Source organism: Suncus etruscus, chromosome 1 (genome assembly GCF_024139225.1).
Source record: "Suncus etruscus isolate mSunEtr1 chromosome 1, mSunEtr1.pri.cur, whole genome shotgun sequence".
Lineage (NCBI taxonomy): Eukaryota > Metazoa > Chordata > Mammalia > Eulipotyphla > Soricidae > Suncus > Suncus etruscus.
In genome coordinates this window covers 198,071,089-198,096,834 of record NC_064848.1, presented here as the reverse complement: position 1 = coordinate 198,096,834, position 25,746 = coordinate 198,071,089, and the positions used below count along the sequence as shown (strand labels likewise).

The 25,746-nt window shown below is 46.2% G+C and overlaps 1 protein-coding gene across 1 annotated transcript in view; it reads left to right on the top strand.

Annotated features, from left to right (window-relative positions):
• The window catches only part of RGS9 (regulator of G protein signaling 9), a 62,879-nt gene that overhangs the window by 13,474 nt on the left and 23,659 nt on the right, over positions 1–25,746 (top strand). The window contains 8 exon segments of the mRNA XM_049781734.1: positions 2,873–2,923; positions 3,805–3,911; positions 4,329–4,380; positions 4,647–4,705; positions 6,349–6,425; positions 10,911–10,992; positions 16,314–16,376; positions 25,207–25,236. Coding sequence (XP_049637691.1) covers positions 2,873–2,923; positions 3,805–3,911; positions 4,329–4,380; positions 4,647–4,705; positions 6,349–6,425; positions 10,911–10,992; positions 16,314–16,376; positions 25,207–25,236 — 521 coding nt within the window.

Sequence of the window (25,746 nt, the reverse complement as noted above, 5' to 3'; positions counted from 1 at the left end):
TGCTCAGGGATTACTCCTAGTTCTGGGCTCAGAAATTACTCCTGGCAGTCTCAGGGGACCCTATGGTATGCCAGGGATTGAACCCAAGTTGGCAGCATGCAAGACAAATGCTCTCCCGCTGTGCCACCAGGCCTGAATTTTTACTGGGTCGGCTATCCCGTCAGGGAGACCTCTCTTCAGCCTCCTCTGACTCACCCCTATTGCTTAGCAGAGCTGTGGAGACAGGCAAGGGGCCATATATGTTCATGGACCATGTGAGCCAGTCTTGGTCTGGTGCCATGTCCAGGGCTTCAAATGGTCAATCAGTAACAGGAAGGGGTGGGGGCTCATGTTGGAGGATCTAGATTTAGTTTCCTTTTTTTTTTTTTGGGTCACACCCGACAGCACTTAGGGGCTACTCTTGGCTCTATGCTCAGAAATCACCCCTGGCAGGCTCAGGGGACCATAAGGGATGCTGGGATTTGAACCACCAACCTTCTGCATGCAAGGCAAACACCTTACCTCTATGCTATCTCTCCGGCCTCTAGATTTAGTTTCTTTATTAAACGCAGGCCTGAAAGCTTTTGCATTCCCTGAGCCCTGCCAGCAGAGATCTCTGAGCACAGAGCCAGGAGTCATCCCAGGGCACTGCCCCGTGTGACCCCCAAAAACCAAACCAAAATCTGAACAAACAGGACAAGCATTTTCTGTTCATGCAGTTAATGGCCAGGATAAAGTGCATTCACACTGGACCTATGGTCAACATGCAGGGAGCACTGTCAGAGAGCACCCCCAGGAGAGCTGGGATCCCATGTGCACCCTCTCTGTGCAGACGAGAAGAGACAGCAGCAGGTTCCTGAGTTGATCCAGGGCTACCAGCACCCCCAAACCTTCAGGAGTTCTTTCTTGTGTGGCCTTTTGGGGTCCAACCACTTGTGAATCTGGTAGTCACAGCCTAGTTCACTATCCTGAGTATGAACTTTCTTTGCTTGAACAGGTGGTGTACTTGCGTGTGGGTGGGGGTAAGGCTGCCCCCCACTGCCATTTCCCCCTTGTTCCTCCAGTGCAGAGGTGGGTTGGCATAGGAGTGACCAGGAATCAGAAGCTGGGAGTGGCCCAACTCCATGGCACTGGCGCTCAGGACAGCTAATTGGGTTATTTCTCAGACCCAGAATTTCTGGAGACTGAGGGGGCTAATGGGAATCCTGAGCAGGGTCCAGGCGTCAGCACAGACCATATGGTGAGGAGGCTGGCAGGCGGGTAATCTCATTTGGTCTATTTCTGGAAGCAGCAGAGGGCAGGAGAAAGCCCTTGACTCCTGGGTGTGGGGAATAGTTGGTTAAGGCCCAAGATAGTGTGAGTGGGTCTGAAGGGCTCCCCCTATAGGCCAACAGGAGAAGCGCCCTCATGATGGTCCTCCTTGGAGTGTCCTTGAGAGTTCAAAGGTCTTAAGACAATCTCTTCGTTTGTTTGTTTATGGGCCACACCCAGTGACGCTCAGGAGTTACTCCTAGCTATGCGCTCAGAAATCGCTCCTGGCTTGGGGGACCATATGGGATACCAAGGGATCAAACCATGGTCTGTCCTAGGTCAGCTGCTTTCGAGGCAAATGCCCTACTGCTGTGCCATTGCTCTGGCCCCATTTTAAGACAATCTTGACTTAGACCCTGATTCTCCCCCCAATGGCTGCTTTTTATGATCTGTGCCCCTGGAGGCAGAACACCCAGCTCCGCCTTTGTAAATCAGGCTAAAGTGGTTTTGAAATTGGCTGTTGGGGGACTGGAGAGACAGTATATTGGGGGAAGGAGCTTGCTTTGCATGTAGCAGGTGACCCTGATTCAATCCCTGGCACCCTAGTTGGTCCTCTGGACCCTGCCAGGAATAATTCCTAAGCAAGGTGCAAGGACTAAGTCCTTAACAATGCTGGGTGTGGCACTGAAACCAAACCAAGAGACATGGCTGTGGGCATTGCAAGGTGGTGTCTGAGCTGGATATTTGGAGATGAAATCTATCTATCTATCTATCTATCTATCTATCTATACATATAGTTGGTGCTGTCAGAGTTAGGATTCTTATAGGATGTGGTGTTTGAGTTGGGGGTACCTGTGGAGGTGGCGTCTTGGTTCCAGAACAACTTGCCTTCCTTCTGATATGTTGTCCTCTTCTTCCTTCTGTGTCTGGGACTGAGGGACACAGGTTGGAGGGCTGGAGAGAGGAGGGACACCAATTTATTGGACAGGTGCAGGGGGTCCTGCAGTGACTCTCAATTCTGTGTTTGGGTCTTGGGTTGCCTTAATTCTTGGGTCATCAACATCCCTGGAACATGAATTGGAAATAGTACATTTCTCTCTCCAACTCTGCTATTCCCCCTGGCTGCCACTGCATTAAAAAAACACTCAAATAGTGTTCTAATTAAAAAAAATGTTACATTATAATACCATGATTTGCCAAATTGTTCATACTACAGTCATTTCAGATATTGAATGTTCCAACACCCATCCCACCACCAGTGTCCCTAATCTCCCACCCACCACTCTAGCTTGCTCCCCTGCAGGCACAAAAATTTTGCCTCATAATATTTGTTATGGTACAAAGGCAAATAGAATTCCCAGAGCTTAGATCAACAAAGGTCAATTTCAAATAACTGTTACATATCTCCCTGGAGATATTGCTGGGGGAAATACTGTATTATTGGGGACGGGGAGGGTAAGAAAGAAATTTGGCCATGATAAGGATGGTCCTGAGCTATAAAGTTGGGATTGAATTTTGTGGTGGTTGGGGAGGGGCCTGAAAATTTTGGCCAGAAGAGGATGAAGTCACAGTTGAATAGTTGGGTAACCACATGGAGGGGAATGGAGGTGTTGGGAGACTCACAAAGACCTTCTCCTTGCAGGGAGCGATGTTCTGCAATGGATCGTTCAGAGGCTTTGGGTCTCCAACCTCGGTGAGTCCTCCTCCAGCCCCTGTCACTGAGCACAGCTCTGCAGCCATTCCACAGAATGCTCTGAAAGGCCTGAAACAGAGGGACACAGCCTATGTCTCTGAGAATCTGACCTTTAAACCAGGAGACAAAGTTTCCCTATGTAATATGCATCTAATTGGAAGGCAGGACAATTGGGGGGACAGAATCCTTTGTGTTGTCTCATCTTAAATATTGAATACCTGTCACTGATGGTTCACTGGGAAGGAGTCAGTCAAGAGTGGCTTTCTGGGCTGGAGAGGTGGCGCTAGAGGTAAGGTGTCTGCCTTGCAAGCGCTAGCGTAGGACGGAACACGCTTCCATCCCCCGGCGTCCCATATGGTCCCCCCAAGCCAGGAGCGATTTCTGAGTGCAAAGACAGGAGTAACCCCTGAGCATCAAATGGGTGTGGCCCAAAAACCAAAAAAAAAAAAAGTGGCTTTCTACAGGAGGTGGTACTTGTTTTGTTATGTCAATGGTCAGGCTGGAAACCCTTGCAGCATGCTTATCTCCCAATACTTGTCCACTGTCCTATCATGCTGGGTGAAACACTGCTAGGATGGAGGCACCACTCTTGCACTTTATTTTTTTTTTTTTTGGTTTTTGGGCCACACCCGGTAACGCTCAGGGGTTACTCCTGGCTATGTGCTCAGAAGTTGCTCCTGGCTTGGGGGACCATATGGGACACCGGGGGATCGAACCGCAGTCCGTCCAAGGCTAGCGCAGGCAAGGCAGGCACCTTACCTTTAGCGCCACCGCCCGGCCCCACCACTCTTGCACTTTTGGGGTGCAGTGCTAGAGACCAAACAGAGCTTCTTCCCAAGAGCTCTGCCTTTAATTCTCTCATCTCACCCTCTTCTTCCCAGAGGCCCAGAACTTGGGCAACTTCATTGTCAAGTATGGCTACATTTACCCACTTCAGGACCCCAAGAATCTCATCCTGAAGCCTGATAACAGCCTCTACCGATTCCAGGTGAGCATGGGCCTGATGGGGGGGGAGGGCGCGGGGGTTCCTGTGGGATTTTCCTGTCATCTGAAAACAAAGTTGTGAGTTTTATGTTGGGGGAGCACACCCAGTGGTGCTCAGGGTTTACTCTTGACTGTGTGTTCAGAAATCACTCCTGCAGCCTCCAGGGGCCATATGGGATGCTGGGGTTTTAAACTCAGGTCCATCTCAGGTCGGCTGCATGCAAGGCAAAAGCCTTACAGCTGTGACATCACTCTGGCTTCCAGTTGTTGTTTTCATATGTGTCCACATCAAGGTTTAGAGACAGAGAAGAAGACCAAGGGGACCTTTAAGAGACCCCATGACATTCTCTTTAAGTCATGGGGTCATAGGACCTGGGTGTTCCAGCCCTTTGTCTTAGCCTGGTTTTTGGTTTCTTTGCAGACACCCTATTTTTGGCCCACCCAGCAGTGGCCTGCTGAAGACACAGACTATGGTAACATTCCTGTCCTCATGCCTTTTGTGCTTAACATGCTTGTTTACCCGATAATGTGGGTGACATTTGTCTTGCTGTCACTGTGACCTTTCTGATGGATCACCTCTGTGTGGGGAGTGATGCTGGGGGAAGTGGCAGACTCTGCTGATGACTCGCCCCATAAAGGCCTGAACAGCAGCCTCATGCGTCAACAGAAGCATGGTCTGAATGAATATGGTCTTAAAATATGATGATGGTGGAAAATATTGTTTTTTTTTCTTTTCCAGCCATCTATCTAGCCAAGCGGAATATCAAGAAGAAAGGCATTTTGGAAGATTATGAAAAGGTACAGAGAGGATTTCTGGGCTAGAATTGAGTGGAATGTAGTCATGAGCTTTTTAAAATAAAACAAAACAAAACAATAAAATACTTGTTCCAGGACCAGAGTTATAGAACAGTGGGTAGGGGTTGATCCCAGCATTCCAAATAGTTCCCTGAGCCCACCAGGAATAATTCCTGAGTGCAGAGCCAGGAGTCAGCCCTGAGCACTGCTGGGTGTGGCCCCAAAACAGAGCAAAAAAGAATTCCCCATCACTACCTTTACCATTCAATTACCCATCAAGTTCCCATCCTTCAAATCACCCATTTTTTATTTCCCACCCACTGAACTATAGCATCCACCTGCCCATCTACCTGTCCATCATCTGTTCATCTCTCTACCCATTCATTCATCAATTCAACCATTACCCATACCTCTATCTACCCATTTCTTTCTTTAAAATTTTTTGATTAATTTATTGATTTATTGATTGGTTTTTGGGTCACAGAGCTCAGGGGTCCTCCTGGTTCTGCACTCAGAAATTGCCCCTGGTAGGCTGGTGGACCATATGAGATGCCAGGAATTGGAACTGGCTTCCTTCTGGGTCAGCTGCAAGGCAAATGCCCTACTTCTGTGCTATCTCTCCAGCCTTCCACCCATTCCTTAATTCATCTATCCACTACTTATCACCCATTAATTCCTCCCTCCATCCCTCCCTCTATCCACTCACCCAGCTTTCCCTCCCCCCTCCTTCTAGCACTCCCTCCTTTCTTGCCTTCCTCCATATCTATATCTCTTCCTCCATTCCTCCATCCATTCATTTATTCTTCTATCTAGTCATCCACTTATCCATTCCTCCATCCCTCTTTCCATTCATTCATCTATCTATTCATTCTTTTACTCCTCCCTTCCTACCTTCTTTCCTTTCTCTCTCCCTCCTTTCTTCCCTCCCTCCTTCCCTCTTTGCCTCCCTTCCTCCCTCCATCCATCCATCCAAGAAGCAGCTCTCATGTAAATTCTTTTCCCCAAGTCAAGCCTTAGTTTCTCCAGCTCTACCATAAACCTTTGCCCCAGTCCCTTTTGGAGGCATCGTGGTTATCAATTTCCTTTTGTTGTTCCAAAACAACTAATTAATTTATCTTAATGATCATAGATATTTCCTATTTAACACTTGAACTTGAATTTGTGATGGAAAAACAATAGTATAGACTTTCCTAAGCGGCTAGATGAGTCATCATTCTCAAAGAACTCACCCTAACTCTCAAAAGGCTACATTTCTAGATTGATGCAAATGGCTCTGCTGGTTTTTTCTTTGTGTGTTTGTTATTGTTCTTAAAAAACATATTTTGAGAAGGTTAAGGGTTTCTCTTTATGAATTTTTGATGTTCTGTGCTGTTCAGTTTTGTATTACCACATGCCCTTGTTCTAATCAGATTCAGGATATGGCTTATTAAAATGATCCAATCCAAATTACAGCTCTGTTGCCTGGGCTTTGGGAGAATTCAGTACAATGGAAAAGCCTAGCTTTGCCGGTCTGGGAGACAAATCTTTTTGCTGGGCCTTCAGCTGCCACAGAGCCAGGGATATATCAACCCTCTTTGAGTTAGCACTCTCTGCTCTAAGCCCCTGTCTCGGGGACTCAGTGCTCACATTTTAATTTCCTCCTCTAGGAAAATTACGATTTCCTGAACAAAAAGATTAACTACAAGTGGGACTTTGTCATCATGCAGGCCAAGGAACAATACAGGTAAGTGTGAACTGCCCTTGGTTTTCTGGAGCCCATCCATTCCCCACTTCCTTCCTTTTCTCCTCTTAGTAAAAGAAACATTTATTGGGCATGCATGTGGCCAACATTGGGATGGGTCTAGGGGAGAGGAAGTCCCAGTCTGGTGGGCCAGATCAGCTGGACAGGACAGCTAAGAGGGGACAGGACAGCTAAGAGGGGGCAGTACAGTAGGAATTGCATCTGGAATTTGCAGCAGAAGCTGGAGGAGAGATGCTGGGCTGAAGTTTGCCCAGGGCCAGGAGAGAAGTCAGGAAGGATATTCTAAGAAGACAGCTGAAGTGATAGCACAGTGGTTGGGCATTTGCCTTGCTCTCTGCCAACCTTGGACAGACTAGGGTTTGATTCCTGGCATCCCATATGGTCCCCTAAGCCTGCCAGGAGTGATTTCTGAGTGCAGAGCCAGGAGTAACCCCTGAAAGACACCGGGTGTGACCCAAATAAAAGAAGACAGAAATAGAGTCAGGGTTGGGGGGAGGCAGAAGAGAGTTCCTGGTAGCTGGAATCAGCTTCAATGTAGTCATTGGAGGGAATATGAAGGGACTATCTATACTGCTTAGTCCTGGTGCTTAAACTAGTTCATTATCCTAGTGTTATTTGTTGGTTTTATTTATTTATTTATTTAATTTATTTATTTAGGGTCACACCCGGCAGCGCTCAGGGGTTCCTCCTGGCTCTACACTCAGAAATCGACCCTGGCAGGCTCAGGGGACCATGTCGGATGCTGGGATTCGAACCACCATCCTTCTGCATGCAAGGCAAATGCCCTACCTCCATGCTATCTCTCTGGCCCTATTATCTTGGAGTTAGAGCACAGCAGGGGAGATAAAGAAGTGGGTAAATGAATGAATATGCAAAACAAATGAGAAAAGGCTTATGGACCAAAAAACCATCCCAGGACACAAGCGAGTACCTGTCTCTCAAAAGCCTTTCAGCTTGACTTGCCTCCAGTCAGGCTTCTCAGTCAAGAGCAGAGCAAAGGGGCTGAAGAGATAGCACAGAGATAAGGCCTTTGCCTTGCACGCAGAAGGTCGATGGTTCGAATCCCAGCATCCCATATAGCCCCCCCGAGCCTGCCAGGAGCAATTTCTGAGTGTAGAGCCAGGAGTAACCCCTGAGTGCTGCCGGGTGTGATTCCCCCGCCCCCCAAAAAAGAGCAGAGCAAAGCCAGGATGGTTCTTTGGGGTCTTGGGGGCTGGAGCGCTAGCACAGAGGGGAGGGCTTTTGTTTTGCATGCAGCCGACCCAGGTTCCATCCCCAGCATCTCATAGGGTCCCTCAAGCCTTCCAGGAGTGATTTCTGAGTGCAGAGCCAGGAGTAATCCCTGAGAATTGTTGGGTGTGGCCCCCAAACAAGCAGAAAGCAACACAATAACCCAAACTGAGTTGTGGACTCCACACCAAGGCCTGCTGGACATAGTACCTGCCCTCAAGCCCCGTCCAGCCTGCCCTCTCTAAACCTCGAACTAAGTGAATTGCTAGAAGACCTGCTTTGGTAGCCCTGGACATTGGGCCAACAGCCAGTTCTGTTGCATTTCCAGGGGCAGATGGTGTAGCTCTGTTCCCCCCTCCCCAGGCTGCTGGGATGTTATTCCATTACATTACGGGGTAGAGATATGCCAGGCAGGCGGTCTTGCTGAGGGCTTTGTGTCATGTGCGTCACTGTGGGAAACAGTCATTAGTGGCGTGAGTGCAGGTCACCCTGGTAATAGGGCTTTGTGGCGTCGGGCAGGATAATGAAGGGTACCTTGTTCCCTGCTCCGAAGCGCCCCCTCATTTCCTCTGTCAGGAAGGAAAGTGCGGGAGACCAGGCTGTGATGGAGCTCAGTTTACAAAAGACAGAATGGATGTGATGCGAGGGACAAAGGGCCCCTTCCTGCCCCTTCTCCCTGGGCCTGCCTCTCCCAGTCACCTGTTAAGGTCTTGCCTGCTGTCAGGTTTTGTCCAGAACTGTTTGCTGTGGGCCTCAAACTAAAGCACCCCATTTTTCCAACCAGAAAAAGGGGGTGGATTGCAAGATTGCAAACACAGAAAAGGGTGTGTGTGTGTGTGTGTGTGTGTGTGTGTGTGTGTGTGTGTGTGTGTGTGTGTGTGTGTGTGATAATGCAAGATCTTCCTGAGACCCACTTGAACTTTCCCAGGCTCAAAGCAACCCCTCAGAACTGCTGGAGGCTTCCCATTTTGGTGAGCCTGGAACTTCCACTGCAACTGGGGTTCTGCAGATATGTGTAGCTCTCTCGAGATCTCCAATGTCATTTTTTAAAATGACTTCATTTAAGCACCATGGTTACAAGGTTGTTTATGATGGTTGTTGTGTTTTTTTTTCTCACAGATCCAAAGCTGTTCATGGTTGAGTTTCAGTCAGTCAATTTACAACACCCTCTAGCAGTGCACATTTGCCACCACCAATGTCCAGTTTCTTCTTCTTCTTCTTCTTCTTCTTCTTCTTCTTCTTCTTCTTCTTCTTCTTCTTCTTCTTCTTCTTCTTCTTCTTCTTCTTCTTCTTCTTCTTCTTCTTCTTCTTCTTCTTCCTCTTCTTCTTCTTCTTTCATCCTTCTTCTTTTCTTTTCTTCTTTCTTCTTTTCTTCTTTTCTTCTTCCTTCTTCCTCCTCTTCTCCTTTTTTCTCTTCTTCTCTTTCCTCTTCTCCTCCTCTTTCTTCTCCTTCCTCTTCTCTTCTTTTCCTCTCTTCATCTTTCTTCTTCCTCCTCTTTTCTCTTTTCTTTTTTTCTTTTTTCTCCTCTTTTCCTCCTCATTCTTCCCCTCCTCATTTTCTCCTCTCCTCCTCATCCTTCTTTTCTCTTTCTCCCTCTCCATCATCATCATCATCATCATCATCATCTTCTTTTTCTTCTTCTTCCTTTCTTCCCTTCTAACCATCATAATTTGCAATATTATTACTGAAGGGGTATCATACATAATTATACCTCCTTTCAGAACCAAATTCTTGTTCAGAGTGAGCATTTCCAACTCTAGTTGTTATAGTGGTCCCTTCTCTGTCCTAATTACCTTCCCCTGTTCTCTGTGGAAAACTTTACACCATGGACTGGTCCTCCTGGCCTTGCTCTCTATTGTCTTTGGATATTATTACCATATTATCTTATTTTTAATATCCCACAAATGACTATAATTATTCTATCTCTATCCCTCTCCCTTTCATTTTTCTCAGCATAATACCTTTTTTTTTTTTTGGATTTTGGGTCACACCCGGTGGTGCTCAGGGGTTATTCCTGGCTGTCTGCTCAGAAATAGCTCCTGGCAGGCATGGGGGACCATATGGGACACTGGGATTCGAACTAATCACCTTTGGTCCTGGATCGGCTGCTTGCAAGGCAAACGCCGCTGTGCTATCTCTCGGGGCCCAGCATAATACTTTTTATATTAATACTTGTATAAGCAAATTTCATGATTCCAAATTTCCTAATAGCTGTATAATATTCCATTGTGTAGATGTACCACAATTTCTTTATCCACTCATCTGTTCTCAGGCATTTGGGTAGTTTCCAGATTCTGTCTATTGCATATAGTGTTGTGATGAACATAGACATGCAGAGGGCATTTCTGCATTATTTTTTTTGGGTCCAAACTCATTTCAATAGGATTTATGACTGGGATTGTGGGTTGGAGGCAGAGAAAAACAAAGGCCCCAAATGTCCAAATGTCAGCTCCAACCCCCCATCCAGAACAAATACTCTGAGGCTAATCCTACGGAGCACTGCTGAACTCCCCTCGTCTGTGGCCCAGAAAAGCTGGATGCTGAACGCTGGGCTCCCTTCAATCTCAGGTGCCATTTTGGCCATTTGATGAATGTGGAGAGTTGGTGGGAAGGACATGCTTAGTTTCCCTTTGTTCTTGAGTTTTTTGAGCATGGGTTGACCTTGAACATCTGGGTGATGTTAGTATTGGTTCTTTTTTGGGTGGGTAAGTGGTCATTTCCAAGCAGTGCTCAGGAGATCTGGGTCCTCTTCCAGTGATTCTGGCCAAATAGGCTAACAGCTCTAGGTTAGAAATATAAGGATGACTCAGACTACCCTGGCCATGCTTGGGGGCCTTGAGGGCTTGCACCTGGCAGGGTATATGGGTTGCATACAGTTTGAAAATACATTGTGGATAGCATGTCTGTCCTCATTATATTTATTTTTGTGTTTGGGTCACACCCAGTGGCACTTAGGAGTTAGTCCTGGCTCTACACTCAGAAATTACTGCTGGCAGGCTTAAGGGACCATATGGGATGCTGGTGATCAAATCTGAGTTGGCTATGTGCAAGGCAAATGCCCTACCCACTGTACTATCACTCTGGCTCCCATTTTTGTTATTTTTTTTTTAAGGTTAACGCACAACATTTGGTCAGTTGTGGGAGAGATCTGGGTCTTTAGGAATGGGGTCCATCATACTCTGTGTTGCTAAGGATGCGGAATCTCAGCACTCTTTCCCATCACTTTTTCTTTGCAGGACTGGAAAAGAAAGGCCCAAGGCAGACAGGTATGCACTGGATTGCCAAGAGAAGGCATACTGGCTGGTGCACCGCTGCCCTGTGAGTAAGCATGACTTCCCACTTCCTGTTCTCCTGCACCTCCTCCCTGTCAGGGGCCCCCATCAATAGCAAGAACCCAGGAGCCTTATGGGGAGTGGGAAGCATCTCTTGGGTAAAGGAAAAGAGGTAGCTTTTTGGGACTTTACTGCTCTATAGAATTGGGGCTTGATGAAATCACTTAAGGATAGTTTATCTTTTTTGTTTGCTTGTTTGTTTCTGGGACATACTCAGCAGTACTCAGGGGTTACTCCTAGCTCTGTGCTCACGAATCATTCCTGGTGGGCTCACGAATCATTCATATGGGATGCTGAAGATCAAACCTGGGTCACCTGCATCCAAGGCAAACACCCTACCTGCTGTGCTATCTGACCCAAAAGTGTTGTCTTGTAGGAGGGCTTGGGACTTTTACATAGATATTTTCTGGCCCATGGATACCTTAGAAATGACCTCCCAGGAAACCACCAGAACTCCTGAAAAGCAAAGTTCTGGAGAGAAGAAACCTCCTAGCCCATGAACATTTTCTCTTCCAGGTCACTCCAGGCAGAAGAGAAAGCAGGCTCAGTGCATAGGCATCTGGCCTGGCTTTTCTGACTTGGGGATTTGGCATGACCTGGAGGGATGGGCGAAACCTATGAGCTTACCACCTGGAGGACACATTGGATCTGTTTGGGATTGTCAGAGCTCTGAGCCTCTGAATGCAGCATGCTGAGTCCACTTCCCTCTCTCCTCTCTGATTAGTTTTGTCCAAAGATTCAGGATTTCAGGGGCTGGAGTGATAGCACAGCGAGTAGGGCATTTGCCTTGCATTTATCTGGGTTCGATCTCCAGCATCCCATATGATCCCCAGAGCACTACCAGGAATAATTTCTGAATGCAGAGACAAAAGTAACCCCTGAACACCACCATGTGTGGTCCCCAAAACAAAAACAAGAAGAGCAAAAACAAACAAACAAAACCAAAATCTGAATTTTAAGAACTTAGCCAAGTGTCTCTAGTGCAAGTTGCTCCTTGACACCACAGCCCCCAGGCTGGCGGGGAGGTTGTCAATGGGTCTAGCTAGTTGTAAGGTCTAGCACCAGCCAGCCATAAGAGGGGTCCACCTCTTTAGATAAGACACTACCCCTTTGAATAAGACTCTAATCGTGATTGGCTGCTGACTCTATAAAACCCTCCCCAGGGTTGACAGTTAGGAGATACAGTTGGAGAGTTGGTTGGCAGTTGAAGGAGAGATAGTTGAGAGATTGGATGGTAGTTAGAAGAAACAGAGTTTGGTGGCAGTTGGAAAAACAAGAGGAGAGTTGAAGGCAGTTGGAGGAGACAGTTGGAGAGTTTGTTGGCAGTTGGAGGAGACAATTGAATGGTCCCAAACCTAGCTCTCTTTCCTTCTTTATCTCTCTCCTGGCCTTGGGGTTTGTCAGAGGTCACTGGGCTTCTCTAATAAATAATACTGTGATATTTGTCAGAGTCTCATTTGCAAGGCCCAGTGGACTCCAGCAGCATGGGCCCATCTTGAGCAGATAGGCACTGATTCTTTTTTTTTTTTAATTTTTATTTTTAATTATGAGAACAAGGATGCAAAGAAAGAGGACAAGGTAAAGTTACAGTGGAAGGACAATCACCCATAACATAATTCTCAGAAGTCCCCTTGCTGATATCTTAACTTTGAAATTTCAGCCAAAGAACATTAAGATAAATAAGACAGAATCCATGTACAATTACTTTGTCCCTCAAGTCCCCAGATTATAACACATTATAATATTTCTTAACAGCACACAAGGCAATCCAAAGCCATAAAACTTACGTAACTCCTTAAACATTACAGGCATAGTATTTTCTTACATTTCCATATACATGCATATTAGCTTAAGTTAACCTCAAATTTTAAGTGAGTTTAAGGATTAGAGTCAAAGGAGCACAATAAAAATGGTGTTAGAGTGGCAATTGTTGTTTGCATAGGCCCACCAAAAATATGAGGGACATGGAAAGAAATAACCTTGGCCTAAATACAAAGAGACCCGACCCCTGAAGTTTCCTGGCACAAGACCAACTCTAGGCTCCAGGCAAGCTAGAAGGCACTGATTCTTGCGGTCCTATTTGATAACTTTTTGGGTTCTATTTGCTAGTATTTTGTTTTGCCTTTTTTTTTTTTGTTTAGTCTCATTTTGTTTTGGACCACACACAGCAGTACTCAGGGGTTACTCCTGGCTCTGTGTTCAGAAATAGCTCCTGTCAGGCTTGGAGGACCATATGGGATCTGGGGATCGAACCTGGGTCTGTCCCAGGTTGGCCACATACAAGGCAAACGTCCTTCCTGCTGTGCTATAGCTCTGGCCCCTGCTAGTATTTTGTCGAGGATCTTTTGTGTGTGTGTGTGTGTGTGTGTGTGTGTGTGTGTGTGTGTGTGTGTGTGGTTTTTGGGTCACACCCGGCAGTGCTCAGGGGTTATTCCTGGCTCCATGCTCAGAAATTGCTCCTGGCAGGCACAGGGGACCATATGGGGTGCCGGGATTCGAACCGATGATCTCCTGCATGAAGGGCAAACGCCTTACCTCCATGCTATCTCTCTGGCCCCTGTCGAGGATCTTTGTATCTGTGTTAATTAAGAATATTGGCTTGGGGCCGGTGAGGTGGCACTAGAGGTAAGGTGTCTGCCTCGCAAGCCCTAGCCAAGGAAGGACTGCGGTTCAATCCCCCGGCGTCCCATATGGTCCCTCCAAGCCAGGGGCAATTTCTGAGCGCTTAGCCAGGAGTAACCCCTGAGCATCAAATGGGCTGGAAAAAAAAAAGAATATTGGCTTATAATTATTTTTGTGATGTCTGTCAGTTTTGGTATCAGGGTGATGTAATTTTCATAGAAACTGCTCGGGAATGTTTCTGTTTCTTCAATTGAAGAAACAATTTGAGAAAAAAAAAAACAGAGGGTTTTCTTTCTACAAGCTAAATGAGCCATTCATTATTTGAGCCTTCATTTAGGTCAAAACACTGATTCTCCAGTGCTCTCCAACCCTGTACTCAGTGACATCCCATTGAAGGTTTGTTGTTGTTGTTTTTGTTTTACAGCCACACATGGCATTGTTGGACTATTCCTGGCTCTGTGCTTGAGTTTGCTCCAGGAGAGGGGTCCATACCTTGTTATGGATCACACTCAGAACTTACATAAACGAAGCATGAGCTCTAGCCCATCAAAATCCCTCTCCACTCCCCAACCACACAATCTCACAACTAAAATTGCACTGTCCCAGGTGTGATTTCTCTTCTGTGTCTCTCCTCCAAGGTTCTGAAAGTGACTGATGGGTAGACAGGCATACAGGCAGGAAGGAACCTGAGCTGAACACAATGACCACTATAAGACATTCCTGATAGTGTTTGTCAAAGTTTTGACAGTGAGGTATTGGATAGTGCTTCCTTCCTCCTGTCTTATTTCCCTGTTCTTTCTCCCCTTTTTTGCTGAGTGACATGCCCAGTATTTGCCTTCATGGGGGCCCACAGAGCTAGATTGCCATATTTAGCCAATCAAAGACGATGCCAAGATAAAAGTGAACTTTAGGTAAACAGCAAATGATTCATGTTCCAATGTTTTTATGTTGATTGTGTGTTTATGATAAAGACATATGGGATCTATTTTTTCCTGTCAAATTCTATACTGAAATTATTTGTTCATTTGGAAGTCAAATCTAACTGGGAATGCTATAATTTATTTGACAGCCTAACCCCTCTGAGCTAAAAATGTGGTGTTTCCCTCACACAGGATCTGATGGGTTGAGGTGGGGAGCCCTGTTGTTCCTTTCTCTACTTTGATTCATCACTTGTGTTGAGTTTTTGCTGGGTTCTTGGATCCAGAGTCACAGAGAGACCAGTGGAAGACCCAAATTGCTGCCTCATGGAATTGAGAGAGACCAAGAAAGATGGGTTGGAGAGTTGGGCTCTCTGACACAAAAGGGAACTGCTAAGGACTAAGACCCAATTTTGGACCAGTTTTACCTAATATTAGAGTGAATGCCATTCCTTGGCTCTGGAATAGATAGATACCCTCTGTTGTGAGTTGCACAGCCCCTTTTGTTAAATCCTCATAAGAACCTCACAAGGTGTGTGTGTAAGGATCATCTCCATTTCTCAGAAGGTGTAGTCAGTATAGAGAAGGAAGGAAGAGGAGGAGTTTCCAAAATATTCTTCACAGGAGGGAACCTCCTCAGGATTGTATTCCTGGGTTGCCTGATTGAGGCCTAATTGAGACTCCCCACAGCACTGCATTGTAGGGTAGGGAAGGCACCCTAGAGTAGGATTGAGATTTCTGTGTCCTAATCTCAGCAAGCTATCTGGACCTCATATTATCTATTCATCCACCTACCACTGTCCATTTACTCATTCATCCTTCATTCACTCTTTACCCATACATTCACCTACCATTCCACCAATCCATCCATCCTCCATCCATATACCCACCCACCAATTGACCCACAACTCATCTACTCACCTGCCCATTTATCCATTCACTCCATTGGCTTATTCAGCATCCATCCATCTATTGACCCATCCATTCACCCAACTTATCCATTTATCCATCCATCTACTTGCCTCTCCATCTGTGCATCTTTGTTTTAATGTTTATTGAGACCATTGTGAATGACAAGTTTTTTTATAGCTGTATTTCAGACATATAGTGACAGTAAGTTAGAGTCATTCCACTACCAGTGCTGACCTCCCTCCACCAGAGTTCCCAGCATGCATCCTATAACTCCACCTTTAGCTCCCTGGTCTACCAGTATAATAGGTCCATTTTGTGGTTAGCTTGTTACAGTCCATCTGTGCATTTATTTATCTACCCATTCATCTATTGTCCATTCATCTATCCACCCACCCATTGACCCACACTTATCTACCCATTCCCTCCATTTATATGTTTACCTATTAACCCATCTATCCATCCACCCACCCACCCATCCATCCATCTATCCACCATCCATTCATCTATCCATCTATCCATCTACTTCCCTCCCCATTCATCCACCCCACCCCCTTTATCCATCCATTCATCTGTCCATCCATCCATCCATCCATCCATCCTTGTCAGCCTTCTATCAATTCATCCACCTACCCCATCCTTGCACTCATCCATTATCTCATTTTAAATTATTGGAATGCCCCTAGAAGCTCACTTGATCCTGTGAAACTTATCATCTTATTCAGAGAGCATAACACACTTTCATAGTGCCTTATGTTCTAGACCACAAACCTTTAATAATTAACATCTTGGCCAAAACCCAAAGTTGTTAAAAATGGTGTCATCCCCTGTAGTGATTTTTATTTTATTTACCATTCAGCCAGGAATGAATAATGTGCTGGACTATGGACTGGATCGAGTGACAAACCCAAACGAAGTTCAGGTAAACCAGGTAGGTTTCTGATTCATACCTTGAACAGACCCAGATCAGGCTCATAGTCAAGAAAGTCTCCATGGTTTATATGTGTCTGTCAGAACAATCATTTCTTTCTGTGGATATTGTCTAAGAGAGAAGACCATAGGCTCTATGGCATCAGGGTCAGAGAAGAGACATAGGGAAGGTTGTGCCAAGGGTGCTGGGTCAAGAATGGCAAGTTGAAGGTCAAGGGGGTATGGATGGCTGCTTTTAGATTTTGGAATCTGATGATAATGACGAACTGGTTCCACCACACTTTGCAATCTACATGCAATTTCACCCAATTCCTGACTCCCTGGTGTCTCTAGCTACCCTCCACCCTACCCCAGATTTTAAACCCTCTAGTCAGCTTTGGCTTTAAATTTGCTGAGATTCTCCTGGGCTCTTAGTTTTCTGTAATTTGTTGTTTTTGTGTGTGATAGCATCCCACTTGTACTCAGGGAGTCCTCCTGGCTCTGTGCTCAGGGATCACTCACCCCTGCTTTTCTAACTCTCTGGGCCTCTGGTATCTGTTTGAGAAGGACCCTTTCCCTTCAGATGGGCCACCGTTCATGCTGGCTGGCAAGGCTTGTCTTGTCACAATCCCTGTGTGGTGGAGACAGTGAACATCCACATCAGGGGGATCTGTGGCAGCACTAGTGATCCTGGAGCCGAATGATTCTATAGACGGGAACTTGTCCTTGGAGGGGGACACAGGCTGGTCTGTCTGACAGCATCCCAGCCCTCGGCCCTATGATGCCAGTAGTGTCTTTGTCTATCCTGGTAGTGGTGGCCATATGCATACCCTGGGGAAAGAGGCAACCCTTTTGGGGCCCTCTGTCCCCCGGAAGCCTAAATCTCACTAAGCAAGCCTGGCATGGTTGCTGCTTCCGGTCTCTGCTTCCCCATAACAGCCCCAGGGGTCTCCTTAACTTAATTCACTGACCTCTGTTCCTTGGTGGCCCCATCCTGACCCTGTTTCCTTCCTGTGGAAACCTCCCCCCCCCCCCACCTACTGCTTGGCTCCCTAGTCTCATACCATGGTTCCCCATATCCCCATGGAATATCCCATGTGGCCCAGGGAAAGAAATGCAACCTAGAGGGTCTCTAATAGCCTGATGGCCTGAGAGGAGGAATGTCAGGAAGGAGGAGGAAGGGAGAGAGTGAGGAAGTAGTGAAAAGTGTTAGGGGCACAGGGAGGTGGGAAAAGATTGTTGCATACCTGTTCATGGGACTGGGACCACAGGTTGAGAGAGGGTGTTCTGTTGGGAGGAAGCTGGGTCCCAGGAGGCAGTGTCTGGGGTGATGTGTAAGGTCTCTGCACACAAACAAGCACACACATAGACACATAAACCCTACATAGACAAACCACACATATGTATACATACCCCTACACACTTACGCCATACACATAAAACATATGTATGCTGCATGCTATAAATACACACACCAGACACACAGACACCCACAATACACACACACACACACACACACACACACACACACACACGCCACATACCCCAAACCCATGTGCCCACAGGACTTCATGCCTCCCCCTCAGCCATCATCAGCCTTCCTTCCGGGCGTGCAGACTTGGTTGCTGTGGAAACACAATGTCAGGAACCCGACGGAAGCCACTTTCTTGGTTTTCTTTAAGAACTGGCAGCTCCAGAGTCTTTCTGGTGGGTGGGCAAGGTATGGGGGATGGGGAGGGAACATGCACCCTTTAATTTCACCAGCCCCTCAGGGACTTGGCTCATTTCTGTGTGTGTTGATGGAGAATTAAGGGCGCAAGAATAGGTAGCCACTCCTGCCCTCCCCCATGCTATATTGGGGTCACCCCTGAGGTGTGCAGTCAGCTTTTTGCAGAAATTGGATCATGAACCCAGAGTCTTGGAGGTCATATTGATGGGGATGTGCTTTTGCCATTTCTAGCTGGTGCAGGCTGGCTACCTTGTACATGTGAGGCAGACAGAGGGGCAGGCAGGTGAGTGTTCCCTCTCATTACCCTGATCGGTGTCTCTGTCTTTCTCTCCAGCTCTCTTTTTCCTGCCTGTGGCTGACTGAGAAGATCCAGGAACAACCAGTGTCCGCTGAGCCTGGGGGGCACCTCTCAGATCCTCTGTGGGGGGCTGGGAGAACTAAATTTCAGGCTTACTGGAGTTCCTACACTCAGACCCGGGGACCTTCCTTGCTGGTCTGCCTGATGGGTGGGGTGGGGAAGGTGGGACCCTGAGGGTCTCCAAGGCTTCCAGGCACCCCCCCCCCCCCCAATCAGGAGCCTCTGAAGCAGCTTGGAAGAAAGGCATCTGCCTTGCCAGACTCCCCATGTTTTCTTTTATACAGAGAAAGTAACCCCAATGCTAGATCAGTGTAGGGGAATCCCATGGCACCCCTTCCCTTTTTGAGAGACAGTTTGGCTCTGAGGGAGGAGACGCTTGTGATAGGTGATAGGATATCATTGACAGTGTGGTGGCAGCAAAGCCATTGCTCCCCAATCCTGACAGGGTCACAATTGTCATTTTGGGGTCTAGAGCTCCCAAGGGAGCCCAGTTAAGACTCAGCAGCTTCAGAGGGAAGTGTCAGATGGTGTAGTGGAGACATGCAGCCCAGAAACTTGGAACCTGGGGGCCCAGGAGAGAAGACTTCAGCCCATCTCCTGGCCTGTTCAAATGTCTGCTGTCTGCTTAGAGCCTTCTAGAAGCTGGTGGCTAGAGTACTCTGGTCTTCCATGCAGCCTGGGGAAGAGAGTGGGGTGGCTTGCATCTAATCCAGGCAAAGTGATAGAGACAGACAGGCTGACAGGCAGGCAGGCAGCCAGGCAGACAGAAAGATAGACGTGAAGAGACAGAGAGAGAATACCTGGTCCCTGCTGGCAGGATACAGGTTGCCCCTTTCTAGGCTTCCAACCTCATTCATATCTTTGCTGTTAGACCAATTGGAGGCCCATTGTCCAGCTAGGCAGTGCATCTTGCATTTGCTCTAAGGTTCTGACTTCATCCTCTTAATTTATTATTATTGGGGCCTGAGAGATAGCACAGTGGATAGAGCACCAGCCTTACACATGGCCAACTCAGGGTTCAATCTTTGGCTTCCCATAGGTTCTCTGAGACAGCCAGAAGTGGTTCCTGAGTGCAGAGCCAGCAATAACCTCTGAGCACTGTTGGGTGTGGCCCAAAAGAAAACAACCACAAAAATGATCAGTTTTTTCAGTTTAGGGTCCACACCCAGTGGTGTTCAGAACTTACTCTTGGCTCTATCCTCAGGAGTGAACCCAAGAAGTTCTTGGGGGAACCATAGGTGGCACCATGAATTTAACTAGAGTCAGCTGCATACAAGACAAATGCCTTCCCCACTGTCCTATCTCTTTGAATCTCTTGATTCTCATGGTCTCCCTCAAATTTTCATCACGTCTCTCATTTTGCATCTCAGTCCATGGCTTGCCTGACCCTCCCTCATCTCTGTCTCTCTGTACTGGCTCCAGCCTGGTGGTTTAAGGGCAAGCTCCTGACCTCCCTCTGTTGGATGTCCCCACATTCCTGTCTGCAATGGTTTGAGACCCCCAGTGGTCTGGACCACACCCCTAGCCCTGGCTGCAGCTGTGTCTAGATTTGAGGTCCAGCAAGCTGGCCAGATACTATTGTCCACACATCCTCCATGTAACCCTATTTGGACAGCTCTGCAAGGGGAAAAAATAGTGACTGAGAATTCCAGGAATGTGGAGCATTTGAGGACTCCTGAGGCCAAGAATTCTGACTGTAGCCAAGCGGGTCCCCGAGATCGGTGCACAGGAATGATATCACTGTCACAGGGAGGAAGCAGGGCCCCAGGATCCGGGGTTTGTGCCTGAGCTCTAGGGTCAAAAAGCACTTCCTGCTTTGCTTGTCCTAAGGAGAATCACTTAGAAATGTGAGTTGTTTATGTTTAAAAATAACCTCACTTTTTTTTTTTTTTTTTAAATATTTAAGTATCTCAGGTCTTGGGCTGAATCATAAAGATATTGAGTAGGTTTGTGGGGTTTTAGCAGAAATAGAGGACGCCCAGTTCTACCTGAGTTTCAGATAAACAGTGAGTAACTTTATCAACAATGAGAGGCACCCCAGGTCTCATTTGGTGGTCAGGGGATGCAGGGTTGTGCTTCTTTACTAGCCACTAGCTGCAAATGCATGACAGCCTCTAGGCTCTCTAGCTCACTGAATGTGCCTTTGTTTTCGTCCCCTTTGATAAAACAAGGAAAGAGGCTTTGAGATGTTCACAAATGCGTTTAATAATAGCGCCAGCATTTTGATCTTGTTCTGACCCCTTACTGCATTTCCCAAGTCACTGCCACCTCTTGTCTCTATCTTCCAGGAGAAAATTTACCCTCTCTTTTATAAGAGTCTAGAATCTTCTGCCATATCATCCAACACTCCCCCTTCTCCAGCTCCAAAGCCAGAGATATTCAGTCTGTCCATCTGGAAAATGCTGAATTTTGGACCACTTAAAAAAATTTTTTTTTATTGACACCATTGTGAGTTACAAGTCTTTCATAGTTGTATTTCAGGCATTTAGTGACAGAGAATTAGTGCCATTCCCACCACCAATGTTGACTTCCCTTCATTGGAGTTTCCAACATGCATCCCATACTTCCACCACTAACCCCTAGGACTACTAGTATAACAGGTCCATTTTGTGTTTTGCTTATTATAATCTGGGTCTTTTAATTATATTGTCATTGACTTTGGTTTGGGTATTTAGATCTGACCATTTTTTTTTTCACTCAATGCTCTTGAGACCACTTGGCTTCTGGACCCCATTCACTTTTTTTTTTCTTTTCTCAATTTGTAGGAAGACAAGAAGAAATATGAGGCAGAACAAAATGATTCAAGTTCTAAGGTTCTATGAAAAAGGCGGGAGCCCCTATCTAGAATATTAAAAAAATTAAACTAAGGAAAGAAAACAAAAGGAGGGAAAGGAACAGATGTGGCTTTTTTTTTTTTTTTTTTGTATAGGCACAACAAATGTTGGGGAAATTAGAAAGAAAATTTTATTGACATAAGAGATACAGGGTGTCTCCACCCATAAAACATACTGTCAAAAGACTGACTACAGGCTCTGGACATGTTGGTTGTCCAACCCCAAGGTCTCTTTATGGTGCCAGAAAAAGTTCTGCTCAGTTGTGTTGTCAAAATCAGTCTTCTGTAATTGGAGATCTTGGTTTTTGCACAGATCCTAGAATGAAGCCTAAGAGAAAGTCTTTCTTTGCGGTCCCAGAAATATGGACCACAATTTTGGTGAGGGGGGGGGTTGGGTCACACCCGGCAGCACTCAGGGGTTACTCCTGGCTCTGCACTCAGAAATCACCCCTGGCAGGCACGGGGGACCATATGGGATGCCGGGATTTAAAACACCATCTGTCCTAGGTCGGCCGTATATGTGTGAGTGAGGAAGTCTAGGAATATATGAATGAGTGTGAGAATATGTGTGTGTTTGTGAGTGAGTTTAAGAATCTGTGAGAACGTGAATGTGTAGGTGAGTATGTGTGTGTGTATATATATATGTGTGTGTGTGTGGCTGACTTGAAAGAAAATTCCAGGGGCTCAGAGAACAGAAGGGCAGGCTGAGAATTTGTCTTATTTCCTGGGTCTCTCTGTCAGGAGCCATGAACAAATGCAGCGATTCCCACCACTCCCCGAAGTTACATCTTCCAGAATCAGGGCCCAGAGTACACGGAGGGGTGTTCACCATGTTGCCTGCTGAGACAATCTTATTGTCATTAGTGGTTCCCTAGTTTTATTGCTATATTATGACATGTGACAACTGAGTTTCAGCTGTACAATGTGATGATTAGGGGTGTGTGTCCTTTGTCAAATGACCCTGGAAGGTCTGTTAGCACTTCAGTTCTCTCACCTAGTTATTGTGTTTTTGTGCATGTGATCACATTTAAGATCTGTTCTCTGACTAGCTCTCAGGTAAGTCTGTAATCTGGTGTTGTTAGCCATCTCCTCCTTTCTCTGTGTGGCCTCCATAAATCATGTTTATCTTAAGAGTCAGAAGGTTGCTTTGCCATCATGTGTGTTAATTAAAGGGCGTAGCCTGTACGGATGTTCTTATCTCGTGATAGCAACTGGAGCTCTCTGTTTTGGTGGATTTTGAAATTAAGTGTCTGGACAGAGATACCCTATTGGATGGCACCTTCAGCTTCAGGGCAGGGAAGGAAGGAAAGGAGGGGCTCTTGTCTGTTTCTCATGATCACCCCTCAGGTCTCCCCAAAGGGTGGACTTCAAACCAAATCCTGCTTCAGTCAACTGCCAACCAGGACTTGCCCATCACCTCTCAAAGCCTCCGTTTCCTTGGATGAAAATCAGAACCATAAAATCTCCTTAAATTTTGGGAGGGCTCAGAGAGGTGTGAATGGTGTGACCCAGTGGGTGTGTGTGTTTTTTTTTCTTTTGCCACAGCCAGCTGTGCTCAGGGGTTACTCCTGACTACACTCAGAAATTACTCCTGGAGGTCTCAGGGAATGCCTGGCCTCAAACCCGGGTCACACGCCTGCAAGGCAAATGCTCTACCTACTGTACTATCTCTCTGGCCCCTTGGATGGTTTTCACTGCAGGGAAGTCTGGCTTCCACTTCGACCCAAGACATATCAGTAGTTGAGCCATATCTGCAGGATTCTTCCTGGAGTCTCTCAGGTTTCAATGCAAATCCACTCTGACTCCAGCCTCCTTTTCTGCCTGAAATGGGTGATCTTAAAAACTGCCTTATATGGGGTACAAAGAACCACTGTGATGGCCAAAATATCTGATTCTTTTGAGAAATGAAATGTTTGTCCAGTGTTCTGACAGAAGCATATTCTATTGAGATTAGAATGCAGCTCCTGTTTTATTTATTTTTTTATTCTAAGTCCCAAAGAACATCTAGGCCATCAGCTGTCCTCACATTTGTTGAGTGACTCCCTGGTCCCAGAAATTGTTCTAGAGAAAGGAGATAGGGTCTTCTTGCCCTTAATGGTCTTTGTGGGTGGCATAAGCAGTCTCCCTGACAAATATGTCATTACCATTATGATGAGCATCATGAAAAGAGGAAGTCAGACTTGGGAGAGTCCCAGAGATTCTTACCTGAGCTTTACCTGTCTGAGATAACCACTGCCCCACCCAGGAAATGAGATTTCAAATGCAATGGTCACAAAGCCATCTCACAAAAGAAATGAAACTAGCTTGGATTCTAAGGGCTTTTGTCCAATTTGTGATCCTATTTGGACACTTCCTTCATTTCTTGTCTGTGGCCCTGAGCCAGGCCTGATTTGAAAACCAGCAAAGGGAAATTCTGTCTTCTGGCATGAAGACTCGGTGGTACCAAAGAAGTTGTGGATATGAACAGTTAGGAGGTCAAGAAGTCCTGCTGGAAGATAAAGCACGTAGGCAGTCCAGGATGGGACCCAAATGAGGAAATGCATCCTGTCATTCTGTCCTGTTTCTTCCTAAGGCTGCATGGGGCCCAAAGAGGCATTCAAAGGGGCAAGTCAGATAGAAGATTCTAGAAGGAACCAAGTCTGAATGGTTTCCAGATGTCTAAGCATCAGGCCTCTCTTCGAAGCATCCCCTTCAAAACTCAGTCCAGAAAGAGAAGCAACTTACCTGCACATGGTCTTGCAGTTTCAGAGAGAGGGTGGAGATTCTGATAGAATCTTCCAGAGATAGATCCATTCTGGGCATTCCATGAGACAGATCTTCAGTCTTGTCATTGTGAGCTGTATGTGTGGCAAGGGGAGGTTTTCCCCAACTTGTGACATTGAGTTGTTAACTGAGGACCCCATATCATTGTCCATATAGAGTTCTCCTATAGGGAGACCCCAAAGTTTTTCCCTTCATGTACCTCTTTCTGCCCTTTTAAGATCATTCTCCCTGGAACACATATCTTGTTTGCTTGTCTGTTCTTTGCTAGCTTATATTTCCATTCTGGAGTTTTTTTGTTTTTTTGTTTTTGTTTTTTTGTTTTTTGGGCCACACCCGGCAGTGCTCAGGGTTCACTCCTGGCTGTCTGCTCAGAAATAGCTCCTGGCAGGCACGGGGGACCCTATGGGACACCGGGATTTGAACCAACCACCTTTGGTCCTGGATCGGCTGCTTGCAAGGCAAACGCCGCTGTGCTATCTTTCCAGGCCCCATTCTGGAGATGTGTGTGTGTGTGTGTGTGTGTGTGTGTGTGTGTGTGTGTGTGTGTGTGTGTGTGTGAGCTACACCTCATGATATTCAAGGTTTACTCATGGGCTCTGAACTCAGAATTACTCTGGATAGTGCTCAGGGTTTATTCCTGGGTTTTGCACTCAGGAATTACTCCTTGCGGTGCTTAGGTCAGGGATTGAATCTAGGTCAGTTGTGTGCTAGGCAAGTGCTCTACCCATTGTACAATCTTTCTAGCCCTTGTGTTTTTTCTTGAGCACAAATTTCACCTACCTTTCCTCTCATGTCTTTCTAAGCAGGTTTTGGGTTAATAAAAACTATCTTGCTTCATTTAAAAAAATGATTTTTAAGCAGAAATGGTTAACTGGAACCCATCCCAAATACAGTTTTTCATGAACCTGGATTTTTCACAGTGTCAGATAAAGTTAGACACCAAATCACACCCCTTTCCTCATCAGACTTCTTAGCTGACTGGATCCTCCAGTGGTTGTGTAGAGGTGAGAAAGGGCAGAGCTGAGAAAGAAGGAGAAATTGTAAATAAAAAGAAATGGACAGTTTTCTCCCAAGGAAAGATTTTATTTTTTTCAAATGTTTATTTGAACTGTCATGATTTTCAATGGTAATTTTTTTTTGTTGTTTCTTTGTTTTTACAGAAACAAACCATTACTGCTGTTAAGAAAGAGGTAATTAGCTTCCCAGCTTTAGGGACATTCAATTGATTCATTTATATGTGTGTATTTATTCTTTCTTGCTTTGCCAGGGATTGAATTTATGTCTCTTGCCTTCAAGGCACTTTGTCACTGAGCCTCAGTCAAAGCAGAAGTTGGATATTAGATCCTTGAATACAGAGTGGATGCTTTGACTTGATTCTCTGTTGTTTGTAAAAAAATCAACAGTGTGTAATATTCAGTCTTTCCTGAGCTCATGGAAAGCCCAGAAGAGAAAGCTGCTTTCATAAGACAAGAGTAAAGTGTATAGTGACACCTGAGAGCTGGGATTCAGGGAGCACAGCTACAGGATTGGGGTAGGTTGGGAAAGGTTCACTTCACGAGGTCTATACCCCAGCTGAAGTCTGCTCCTGTCATGGCCAGTGGACACATTACCTCATTTGGCAAATCTTGAATCCAGGATTGCAGATGGAGTTCTGGGGCATGATGGCTGGGGAGAGAAAAGCTAAGAATCTCTGTCTGTGG